Here is a 12,976-nt window from a genome sequence, read left to right as displayed (position 1 = left end):
AATGATCCTCAAATCCACAGCACCAGCTGATGAAGACAGTACAGCAATAAAAGAAGCCAAAGAAGCCATTACACAGGACCTGGAAAAAAGGTACACAGACCCTGATCTCAAGAAGTACCTCCAAATAGCCACAGCCCTGGATCCCTACTCGTTCAATCATGATAATTAAGACATGACAAAAAACCCAAATGTTCTGCTCACTGAACACAGTTCACAACCCGGCTGCCTACCCACAGTTCATGAAGAACCCATGTCTGGGTTAAAATTGAGGCCAGGTGGAAGTATGGGTGAGAGTGTGTGGGGCAGGATGCGTGTGTGTGTGGTGGGCAAGGGGCAGAGAGTGGGGTGAGAGTTCATTGTGGGTTACAGGGAGCCCCCTACCGGCCTGGCAGAAGGGTGTGGGGGGGTGGGGCGGTTATCCGTTGCGGTCTTGTCCAGCTGTAGGCTCTAGGCCTGCCCCTTAGCTCGCCATCAATCCAGAACCTGGCCTGGAGAACAGGACCATAGTTCCATAAGTCACACTATACATTGATAAATACTAATCCAGTGTGCACATAATTCAACCAAAGCACTAAGGTAAATGTCTTTAAATATTCATGATTCAGCAATAGCAAAATAAATAACATCTTTTGTTAATCATAAACAACATTTACAGTATCATCCAGCAGTCATGATTCAACCACATAATATCAATACAAATCCAAATGTCATAATTCAAAAGCTTAAAAAAATACATCCATTACGTTACAAATGCCATGATTCAAAATACATTCATTTCCATTGCAGCAATGTGCTTCTGCACAATTCAGTCATTGCAGGACCCTCGACTTTAATTTTTGGAGAAACCAGGCATGTTTAGTAACCAAGCGCTAACCACGTCTATTGAAATGAATGGTGTTGGCTAGGCTAGTACTAATTACAGGGCTCATGTAGCCCTAGCAACCCACGAGTGGAGCCTTGTGAAAATAGTAAAATCAAATGCAATACATCTTTCTTGTAAAAAGTGCCTGTTTGTCAAGGCATCTTGCTGGTCTGCTGCCATGTCAGATGTGTGCCTAAACAGCCAGCATTGTTTACAGTAGGGATCAGCTGTTGGCCCTCAGTAGCAACATAACATGCACAGTTAAAGCATGGACTGAGGAGTCTGAAGAGGCTCTGAAGGACTGCTTTGACTCAACTGTGAGGGAAGAACTGTGTGTTTCTCATGGGGAGGACATTGACAGCATAATGGACTATATAAACTTATGTGTTGATAACACTGTACCCACCAGGACTGTACAGTGTGACCCAGTGCAGGTGGGGGGAGAGAGCAGGATGATGGACAAGCTTTCATCACTGCTGGTGCAGCAGTCCCGCCCCCTGCAGGACACTATCTCAGCACTGGGCAGCTCCTTCAGCAACAGACTGATACACCCTAAGTGTGTGAAGGAGAGGTATCACAGGTCCTTCCTTCCTGCTGCTGTCAGACTTTACAACCAGCACTGCTCCATATAGACCTCACCCTGTACTCTGCACCGTGCAATAGTCTGTGCAAACTCATTTCATCACCCATATTTATTATACATATTTAAAATCTGTATAAAAATGACTGTCCATTCTTGCACTATATCATGTAAATATGTATATAAGTCAATCCGATTCTATTTTCTTTCCTCTTTAATTATATTGTCTATTTTATATTGTCTATTTTGCTATTGCTCTTGTTCTTGTAATATCTCAAGACTGCTGTGACAAACAAATCTCCCCGTCTGCAGGACATTAAAGGATTTCTGATTCTGCCTCTGATGAAAACTAAACTAAAACTACTCAACAGTTTGTTTGTTTTTTTCATATCAGTTTAGTTTCAATTAGTTTAACAAAATTAAACTAAATTAAAATAAAAACTAATGAAAATGTAAAAACTATAATAACCCTGAAACTCACTTACTCACTCCATTCTTCATTGTTTGAGTTGCTCTATGAGTGGCAATAAATGTGGTTATTTTATAAAGTAATTCTGCATTCTGCATTTTACCTTAATTTTTCATACTTTGTGTAGGCTTTAGCTCAGTGGGTAGACCTGGTGCACTAGTGATCGGGAAGTCGCTGGTTCGAATCCTGGGGCAGCACTGAGCTGCATGTCGAAGTATCCTTGAGTAAGATACTTGAGTATCTTGAGCAAGATACTGAACCCCACTTGCAGTTGGCACCTTGTGTAGTAAGGGTCCTGCGATGAGCAGGCAACTCATCCAGGGTGTACCCTGGCCCATAGTTAACTGGATTTGGCCCCAGTAACCCCCGCAACCCCTTAGGGTTAGCTACTTTACTTTTGTTGTTTGTTTCTTTGTGGAATATTTATCTTTATTTAGTTGAGTGAAGGATCTGTTTAGTTATCAGACTGTCAGACCAACATGCCTTTGATACACACAGAGGTGGAGGATCCCCGTATCCAAACAGCAGTGTGAATGGGGCTACTGTTCTAAGTGATTTCAACTTTTATGCTAAATTTTTGAGAGAAGACATTTTATTGACAGTACACAAATTACTATTACAGTAAATGGTATCCAATATAGGCTGCTACTTTGACTGCTGTGATCAGACTTCCTCAGTCAGTCCCCAGACTCCTATAAAAGTTGAGTTGTTGAGTTAGGAGAAGCTTTATGAACATTCGTGAAACATTGTCCCACAAATTCATAATCATCTTGTAAATGTGGTTAATGTTATACATTAAGTTTCTTTGTTTAAAAAACGTGTTTAAAAATCATTGTGTCCCTTTGTCTCAGATGTACATATTTATTTGCATTTAGAGTGGACATTCCAGATGCATGTTACGCAATGTTAACTGAAGGACTTGGAGCTGTCCACTTGTGGTCAGATCACTCATGAAGGGTGTTGATACCAGATCTAAACAGTTCCACCTTCTTGTTAAGCACAATAATACCTAGTGACCCTCTGTATGAAGAAAGTACCACATTCTTCATGGAAGTCGATGCAGGAGCTAAAAGTATGTTTCAGATCAAATATTTTGCTCCCTGTCTTTCTTTATTATCGTCCGGTTTCTTCCTGTCACGCACTGGAAGCTTATAGTCTATTTTTCTGTGTTTTGCCTGTATCATATACACACATGCGTCTAGCTCCTATTGTGTCCTCGGGTTTCATTATTTCTCTCTCTTCCAGGGGGTCCTCTTTGTCTTTCAGCCAGCTAGCCAGGCCATAGCGGTTCAGTCTGCCAATCCAAATACACGCCACCTCAATACCAAAATACAAGTATATTTTCACCATTCCAGATTGCTGTAGATCAGCGGTTCTCATTGCAGCATGTTTTTTTCATTTATTGACTTACAAGCTTGAAGGATGGAGAAAAATACTGACGGATCATTATTTCCAGTGAACTTTTGTTTGTCAGTCAGTTAATGTGGGTGGCTGCTGGACAGCCTGAATGTGCAGCCATTCTAAATACAGAGTGACCTTAGTGTGGTAAGCTTAAATCATATGTTATGAATATGTTGGTTGTATTATTCCTCTCCCCCTACAACCAAAGCTCCCTGCATGTTAAACACAGAGAGGATGCTGTTTCACTGGCTGAAGGTCACTTCTGTAGGAGCACACAATCAGAGCACATTTTGCTGCTGTTAGAGTCATTTACCTAAACATTCTTCCAAAGCCACAGCCCATTCAGCATGTGGGTGCCTGGCCTTTGGATTGCAATGTTAAATTCACTGCAACTCTCAAAACAGAACTACTCAAGTATCTCATGTCAGATCTTGTGCCATTGAGAGGTGATTATTTTACCTTTTATACCCTTTTATATTTAGTTTTGTTCACATTGTATCTATGGTAATGTTAAAAAGAACATGCAGCTCAGAATTAATTGCTGGGGTATTCTTGGAAAAAAGGGAATATTTACCTCTAACCCCTAAATTGTACCAGAACCAGCTCTGCTCCGTCACAGCAGCGGAGCAGAGTCTATGTGTGTACCTGCACTGGCTCTGCTACGTTGCATGTGTACTCTGTTGCAGCTCCAGCAGTCCGGACCCTTCCATAGCAGATACGCAAGACTTTCTTTGTCTTCTTCCCACATCTGTCTGCTCTCACTCATCACTCCATATTTCCCTTCCTTTTCTCAGGTACCTCCCATGACTGGCGGCTACGCTGTGATGCCGTGAACCTCTACTATACATTGTTCGGTTTGACTCGGCCCTCCTGCTTGCCCCTGCCAGAACTGGGACTTGTGCTCAACCTGAAGGAGAAGAAAGCTGTCTTAAACCCCACCATTAAGCCTGAACTTGGTGTTGGCACTGTCATGGACACGCCTGCCAGTATTGGCATCCATGGTGTCGGCATGAGCTACACAGCAGTAAGTGGTCTGGGGTCATTTTGGTTGGCAGGACAGTTAGTTGCGTGTATACAGAAGGCACATTTAATGAACTACTGATTGGACTAAATTGTTATTTAGCAAGTTATTAACAATTTATTTCTTAAAAGCCCATAGTCATAACGCCAGATGGTCTTTAGCATAGCTCAGCTATGAACTTGAAAAGAGCAAGCACATTAAAAAATACTTTAAAGGTTACAGTGTTACAAGGTAAAGGTGTTAGCATCTGTAGCTTCTTCTGTCTATTCACTTTGACAGTTTGTACTGATGGTTTGACCCTCGTTTTGATTCTTTTTCTGTTTTGTTTCATATACATATATCAATGTGTTACAAACTCTCATTATTATTATCATCAGTATTACATTATCATAAAGTCATAAATAAGCTAATCTGCTACATATCACAGTGATAGTTTGGGTCTTTAGATGTGGGGTTGTCTGAGGTACTTGCCCTGAGTCATCCACCTGCAGTAGAAACCAGCAGCAACATGTATTTTAGCCACGTTTTTGTCCCACGTTAAACATGTATATCCATCTGGGTGTACGCTACCACAAACCTGCTGCAAATATGTGTCCTTATCTTTTCCATGAACCAAGGGAAAAGACTGGTATTCAAGTGTTCTTTGTTTGTCTCTCCCAGGTAGATGAAGAGCCAGATCCTATTTCATTAGGGGTGTGTGGGGTGGGCCAGCCTCCTCAGGGCCTGAAGAGGAAGGCTGACACCCCACTGGGCTCCCCTCCAGAGCCAGGACAGGTCCTGCAGCAGCAGGATGATGATGGAAGAGGAGCACGCTTCAAGATCAGGGTAACCCACTGCCCAGATATGACTTTTGACCTCACTCTTTGGTGTCTACAGTCCTGTTGAGCTTTTATCACTGCTGTCCTGCTCTGCTCAAGTCTTTTATTTTCAGTTTGGTTTCACTAATTTGATTCTTAAATGTGCGGTGTCATGTTACAATAACATCCCTGCAATCTACAAAGCCTCTATTAGAAAATACTGCTAGTTGGTTATTGGTGCTGTCTGGTATTAATATGTAGTTCTGGTTTGCTGTAGTTCAACACAATGGAAGAGGAGGATATTGATATGGAGACTGTTCATGATAGTCAGGCCTTCATTCACCATCATCTCAATCTGTTGGAAAGACCCTCAACACCAGGTGAGCACTCATATACAGAATCATTCTTGCATCTGAAAAAGGAATACAAATAATCTGGTAACACACACTTTCCTCTTTGTCCTGTCCACTTTGTCCTCTTTCTCTCTCAAGGTAAAGAGCCACCATCGGTTGAACAGTCCATGCTCTCCATGCCCACCACACCGGTGCCGTCCTTTGCCAAAGAGACTGGCTCTATGTCCTCCAAACATGGCAGCGAACATGGCCACCACCACCACCACCACCACCACCATGAGCACAAGAAGAAGAAGAAGAAGCACAAGCACAAACACAAACATAAGCACAAACACGAAAGCAGGGACAAGGAGAAGGACAGAGAGAGAGACAACTCCCATACCTACAGCAACAGCCCGGCCAGCGGCAGGTCGCTGCGCTCGCCATCTTTGTCTGACTAAAATATCTGGAGGGGAGATTGGTTTCCAGTTGTTTTCATCAGGGTTAACTGGATACATTTTGAACATGTTTAACTGATTCAGATATTCATTACTCAGTAGTATTATGATACAGCAAGACAATTTTTTATAAACTGTGAAAGAAAATGGTGCAGTTGTGGTGTTTAAATCCTGGAATGAATGAAAACACTGAGTTCCTCTGTATGTTGGCTATATGGAATTCCAAACTGAAGCTGCAATGTCATTAAGGTCAACCCTCCAGAGGTATCCTTTTGTCTTCATACCACAAAGACACACATAGCCTGTGAGAGTTTGTGGATCCATAAACAGGCAAATACCATTTTAGCCAACCTCATGTTTCTTCACTAGATTGAATCCAGTTCCACAACGACATTTATGGCTGACTTTACTCTGGCAGTGCTTCCTGGGCTTGATTAGGAGGTTTTAACAATGAAATGAATATGCAGAGTTCCATATTCCCTGTGTACATAACCAGAGGGGTATCAAAAGTGGGATGGAATTTTCTCTTTAATTTTTTTTAAGTTTAAATTCATCTTCTCTTGAATACAGTAAAGACAAATAAAATCTCCATGTTAACAATCTTGACATAGGATAAATACTCTCAGCATTTATTCCCATTAAGTACGTGTGCATTATCCTAGGAACCTATCCTATTCTAGGGGATTATTGGTTTCACAAATACATTGTAGATAAAAACAATCTTTAGTTTCAACTGTGACAAAGTTTTATGGAGGAAAAAAAAAGGATGCAGCATTACTTGGGTCATTTTACCTTTTTTATATTGTATTATTTGTTTCAGATTATGTTTACAAATAATTGAATAGAATTATCTCATATTTGGGTAGAAAGCAAAGCATATTGATGCCTTTGTGAAAAATGGTTGTAGAAAGATATTTGATATGGGAAGAACGTGTTGCTTCTTGTCTCATTTAACCAGTTCGAACCAGTCACTTAAGTATAAAAAGAAAAGAAAAAATATACCAGTACCACCTTGCACTGCTCAATTTTCCCAGTTGCACTCAACAACACCTACGATACCATTATTGGTCAAGACAGTGTTGTGTAACAAGAGATCTCTGCCAGGATTCAAACACGGTGCTTCCACTGCATGGACAGATGTGTTACCAGTACACAAAGGAGTACAGGAGTAGTTGAACCACAGCGCCTCTATCCATATCGACAACTGTAGCCATAGCTGGAAGCTGCCAGTCTTAATAGTGTGAGTTAGTCATTTCGATATTAACTGCAAAGGTTCTTGGAGTTGAGATTCCAACAGTGTTCAGTCATTGCGATTTGAGCTGTGTGTTGCAGAGTAGTGTGGTGGGTGGTGTGAAAAACTGTTTCATGTCCCTTTCAGACACAAGAATTCTAAAACTTAGCATTATGGCTTGCAGGGCGCCACAATGTTTTTTTTTGGTTGTGTTGAGCAAAGCAGTGCATGCAGCTCAGTGTCGAACTTAAACTTTGGGATGGAAGTGCACTGACGAACAGCTGAACCCGGAGTGAACACTGCTGAAATTCCGTTATGTCTCTCTGGTGAAGGTGCCCCTGAATCTGCTCCACTGTAAGAGCTTCTTGCTCAGTCTTGACTTTGTCTGATTTTTGTTGTCGTAACCCTATTTAGATTTTTCTACACCAAGTTGGACAGTTTTTTTTACCCTCAGCCATACTGACTTAATGATGGGCCTTGTATGTGGACTGTGAAAGGCACAAAGCCCTCATCTTTGCTTCACTGAGTGTGTTTTGCTAATTTTCTTGTGGAATGGCTTGCTTACTAGTGTTCGAGGCCCGCCGCTCCATCCCCCACACAACCATACACTTCTCTAACATATCAGAGACATTCAAAACCCTGTTTCTTAACTTATCCAAGTCCTTGAGCAACCCCCATCTGCCTCACAGATTGTTTTCAGCTCATCGCTAGTTTTGATGGACTCAATGATCTGGATTAGCTGGATAGTTTTCTTCTTCCCTCAAAACTTAAGCGTCTTCTGAAACATCCATTTAAAGCTTTGCTTTTCTCCATAATTGCATCTGGAACATTGGGAAAATAGTTTTATGACTATTTCACTAACCCCCAATCCATAGCAAATTGCATCACAGCCTCTGTCATCTGTGTATGAATGTGACCAGTGCTGTAAATTGCTGTTGATCAATTAGACATAGACAAATCAGACGATGTCATCCACCATAAGAATTGGCCCTCAGGGGCTGGTTTTTAAGAAATAGGTGGAGACCCTTCAGCATAAAAGCAAGACTGACAAAGAGTTTCGCTCCCAGGACCAACCTCACTGTTTATTTTTTATGCTGCCTTGTATAGTGTAATAAAGTCCTTTGTACCAGACTCTGCACCTCCACTGTGATCTCTTTTGAGTCTATCTCTTGACTTCAGCCAACACTGAAGAGACTAGCATTTGGTGAAATGTAGCGCTATTTATTTCAGTATCAGCGGACACGAAGATGCGCTCAAGCATGCGAACAAGGGCAAGACTAACAGTGGGAATATTTTTTCATCAGGCTCAGTTTTCAACTTGTCCTTGTCTTTGACTTGTAGAAATGGGTTTCACTGTGAAGCTTGCACAAAGCCTGGCACAGCACACTTTTGGAGTGAGTGACAACAGACAGCCTGACTGCAGCAGGTAGGTCCTAAAAGCAGCTGCTGCTTCTGTTCCTGTGCTGTGACTCTTAGTAACTAAGCCCCCACACACACGAGTGACAGACAGCCCAGATTGCTACATACAGTAAACATCACATCATGTAATGGGTGCAAATGCAGAGCTGTTCAGCTTTGCTGATAAGAAGCTGCCAACCTTTGTTCAAAACATGGCATAAAACTAAGTAGTTTTAGGACTTAAATACTTTAACATTTAACCAATTATACAAACTGAATATTTTATTTCCAAACTTGGAGATAAAAAGAGGCAGAGCAGTACAGCCATGGCTGTAATCTGTACTCTTACCTGTCCAGCAGAGAGCAGGCAACTTCAGGTTAATCTGCAAATATTTCTCTATCCTCAGAGATTTCCATCTTGAAAAGGCAACGCCGAGGTTTATAATTACTTCATGCCGTCTTTTGTCCCACTCTTGTTTAGCGTCTTGAAGTTTCCGTTTCTCGCTCACGCTCCTGTGATTTTCTTGTATAAAATAAATGTGATCTACCATCCTTAATCAGACTGGTTTCAAACTGCACACAATACAGATAGTTTGGCAGGAAACAGCAGCCACTCGCTCTTCTTCTTCGTCTTCCAGCTGCTGCATTTCCTGCAGCCAACCACTAAATTTAAAACCACGAAAGCCCTTCACTAGTGCCAGTTTGCCCATTCTGGGCTACTGTAGAAACATGGTGTTGCAACATAGAGTCCTGCATGGAGGGAGATCCGCTCCCTATGTAGATAAAAAAAGGCTTATTCTAAGGTAATGAAAACACAGCAACTCTTATTTTGAGATGATTACACACTAATTAAACATACTTATAAAGATTATATTCAATTTCTGCCAATTCTGTTCTGCTAGATGCCGCTACATATTAAAAACTGTCCCTTTAAAGTCACCATTGATGCAATACTCAGACTGACCAGACATTTGAGGAACTAACATCACTACCACCAAGCATTTTCCTGGAAAATGTCTCTAAATTTGCTCAGAAGACACAAGCATCACAACAGGCTAAATGTAAGGAACAGCAGACACAAAAACTCCAAACATTATAGGCACATCAAAGCAACTGAATGGGCCCTCCCATGACACTTCCTGTGTCCAGTGGGTGGTGCAATGGATATGACACAGTATCGATGCACAGATCTATTCAGGGCGACTCCCTCTATATTCCTGAGAGGTTTGGTCGAGGTAGAAAATTGTACGAAGAAGTTATGAGGACTTGATGCTTCATGACAAAGGATTTTAATGGCGGGCACCACCACAGCCAGTAGGTATGACGTAGGATAAAGATTTTCCTAGCGTGTCATTGGCCTGGTCCAAGGAGTATACTGACTGACTGTGAAGGCTGTGGTGTCCAATCTGTAGGAGGAAGATGTGAAAGTATGATGTACGGCAATATTTCAAAATGGCGGCCAAAATCAAAATGGCCGACATAGTCTTGATGCTGAGATGTGTTCATGGAGACAGCCTTCACACATATGTGCAGCTTGGTAGAGAGTCGCTCCAGCCCAGACGCTCAGCTTTGTACTGCAGTGAACAGAGTCCAGAGAAAAAAAGCAAAATAAACCACCTAAAACAAGGCTCACCTTAAAAAAATCTATGACAGTTTAAGTGTACGTTGTATAGGGAAAATTCACAGCGCTTTACATTGCTAATGCGTAGGGATACGGAGAGTTAAGTTTCGTTTTTATCGAAAGTAAACCTCTCACCCAGCAACTGGGCCTCACGCTGTATTGTGCCGCTCGCAGATCAGCTGTCGCCCAGTTTGCTAATGGGATACAGAGATTCTACGGTTGAGGAACTCTTACCCTATCCAGAGGAAATTACTCAAATCCAACTGTACAAGTTTAGCTTGAACAGTTCAAATCAATTTCAAATCAGTATATTCACTTTCAAAATCTATATTCAATCTCATATTCTGAAGCAGTGATTTCTTTACACAGATCCATCGGTTCTCTACATTAAAATTAAGTTCCAGACAGACAGTTATATATGTTTATTAACTGACTAATTCAGGTTAAAATAACTGAACTGACAATTCAGACAAATTGCAACAGATAACAGAAAATGTAAAGACTGTAATGAGTAAAGTAATAGGATTCTGTGAGAGTAGGCTGATGGTGAAATTATGAGTCGGCTTTTATGTATTTGAATATTAAATATTAGTCATTTTAATACTAACAAGACCCTAATCTCAATTCTCTTAAGTTTATAAGATAGAAGTCAGAACTTTAGACACCAACTCGTTCTCACATGTGTGGATCCAGCTGTATGAAGACATTCAGCCTGCTTTGTCTGGGAGTCAGGAGGTCCTGAAGTTTGGTTTCCTCCTGTGTTCTGGGTTGGACTGTGGGCTTGCCGTGTCGGTCCAATAGCCAGAGGGAAGGCCGGTACTCTGTTGAGGAACTCTTGGTCCAAAGCCCAGCGGGATGTCTGCATTGGGAGCTCTGGGAGCAGAGTTGGTCTCAGTTGGGAGCAGCTTTTGAAGCAGACAATCACTGCAAGGTTTTCATCAAATGAGGAGAGGTGGTTTCGAGTGGTGGTTCTTAAACTAATTCAACTTATTTTGGATCAGGCGGTGATACTTTTACAATGTATTAAAAATCAAAAAGAAAGAACTTTGTTCTGTAAAAAATAAAAAGTGAAGCACTTAAAGTAGTGGTTCAATTCGCTTGTCTTAGAGCTTGTCACAAAAATAAAATAAGATTGAAAGAGACGAGGAGAAATAGAGGAGTGAGAGGAGTAGAGAGTGAGAGAGAGTCAGCAGAGAAAGAGCAGAGAGAGGAGAGAGCATGTCTCTCATTTCATGGCTCTGCTGCAGGACCCAGGTTGCTGGCTGACAGCGTCACTCCTTCTGTTTAGACTCAACTTTAATTTAACCACCTTTCCCAGAACTTCACCATGGCTTAAAAGTGGGATTTTGTCAACAGGAAAAGATACGACATGACAAAATCACATATCATTAAAAAAGAATTACACATGATTAAACATAAAACACACTTCAACATACAATATACAGTACAACCAAGGACTTATACATATTCTTTCCTTCCGTCATTTCTCCACATCTGTCCTCTGATGTGGAGAGAGAAGACTCTATCATGTTTGACCTCGTTTGACCTGAGGAAAAGGAGTGCATCTTCTTTGGAGGGGGGAAAAGAACCAGATGTGGTTATTTGTTGTAAATTACTAATAGAAAGTATCCGATTGCAAGAAAAACAACATTCTCCTGCTCAGTGGAGCGGAGAAGGGTCTGCCAGGTCAAGAGGTGAGGGGCTTTCAGGTCCATATGCTCAAAAGCAGAGTCAATTTGGGTGAAAGGTAATCACAGCTGAAACAGGGGCTCTTTGAGATGCAGAGACAAAAGGGCTTGTGTTCCTACAGGAAGTAACAGAAAATGCAGGAGGAAGTGGAGAATCATGGGTTGGTTCACTTCAAAATTTGGGCAGTGGGGTGCAGTGTTTGCTTAAATTGGAACAACAGCCCTGATAGTCTTGGTTATAATCATTTTAGTGGTTTGTTGCATCATACCCATTCTGACAAATGAATTTAAAAAAGCTTTTGCCCGACAGATGTCCATGATGGCAACTACGAAGGTGGCAAAGGCTCAACTGGCACAAATGGTGATCGAACATCCACATTTGTTCCCAATACCTGATTACTACATGGACTCGGACAGTGAATCAAACATATAATTTTTCCATGACTGTGACCAAGGACTGAACTTTGAAATAAAGAATTAAATGATTTAAACATGCCAAACTTATGAAGTTGTTCAAAGGAATGTTGTTTTTGTACTATATTTGTCATTTAAGCTTTAATATTATATTTTGACTTGTATTATTCCATTTTACAGTCATCTAAGTTACACATAACTGCACACCGCAGGCAAAAGCTAACAGTAATGTTTGACCATGCATACATAACATTTGTAGCAAAGAAAATGTGTATATGCAATATGTGTAACCAATGTATGATTAACTCAGGTAAACAATGTGAGCCTTAGGTGGTTGTCCAGGTCATTTAAAGTAAAAGCAAATCTGGGGGGAATTTTTTAATCCTTATAAGAATTTTTAAGGTTTTTTCGCCCTCACGCATGTTAAGTCTTGTGTGGGATTTGTAAACCCACAGAGGGGGGAATATATTGAGAAATCTGGCCTGACTAAGTGACCAGTTTTGACCATTAAATATGAAGGTGTTATTCTGTTCTGGATTCTGAGATAAACAGGGACTGGGAAATACTGATAACATCATATTTAATAAGCACACATGCACATAACCACACGGAGTTGCCAGGACATTCCAAAAATGGTGAAAAACAGGTAACCTGCAAACCAAACCAACCAGCAAACAGAACAACACACACAGAGCCGGCCCAAG

General features: G+C 41.2%; 1 protein-coding gene across 3 annotated transcripts in view; it reads left to right on the top strand.

Annotated features, from left to right (window-relative positions):
- Positions 1-8,282, top strand: part of taf2 (TAF2 RNA polymerase II, TATA box binding protein (TBP)-associated factor) — a 41,770-nt gene extending 33,488 nt beyond the window's left edge. For all 3 annotated transcript variants that reach the window (XM_037074208.1, XM_037074207.1, XM_037074209.1), the window contains exons 25-28: positions 4,107-4,336; positions 4,994-5,158; positions 5,408-5,510; positions 5,622-8,282. In XM_037074208.1, the coding sequence (XP_036930103.1) occupies positions 4,107-4,336; positions 4,994-5,158; positions 5,408-5,510; positions 5,622-5,923 (800 nt within the window). In that variant the 3' untranslated portion in view covers positions 5,924-8,282. The remainder of the gene's footprint in view (positions 1-4,106; positions 4,337-4,993; positions 5,159-5,407; positions 5,511-5,621) is intronic.
- Positions 8,283-12,976: the final 4,694 nt, after the last annotated feature.

This window comes from Acanthopagrus latus, chromosome 17 (genome assembly GCF_904848185.1).
Source record: "Acanthopagrus latus isolate v.2019 chromosome 17, fAcaLat1.1, whole genome shotgun sequence".
Classification (NCBI taxonomy): domain Eukaryota; kingdom Metazoa; phylum Chordata; class Actinopteri; order Spariformes; family Sparidae; genus Acanthopagrus; species Acanthopagrus latus.
Note: the sequence above shows the minus strand (reverse complement) of the source record. Positions and strands in the feature narration are given on the sequence as shown.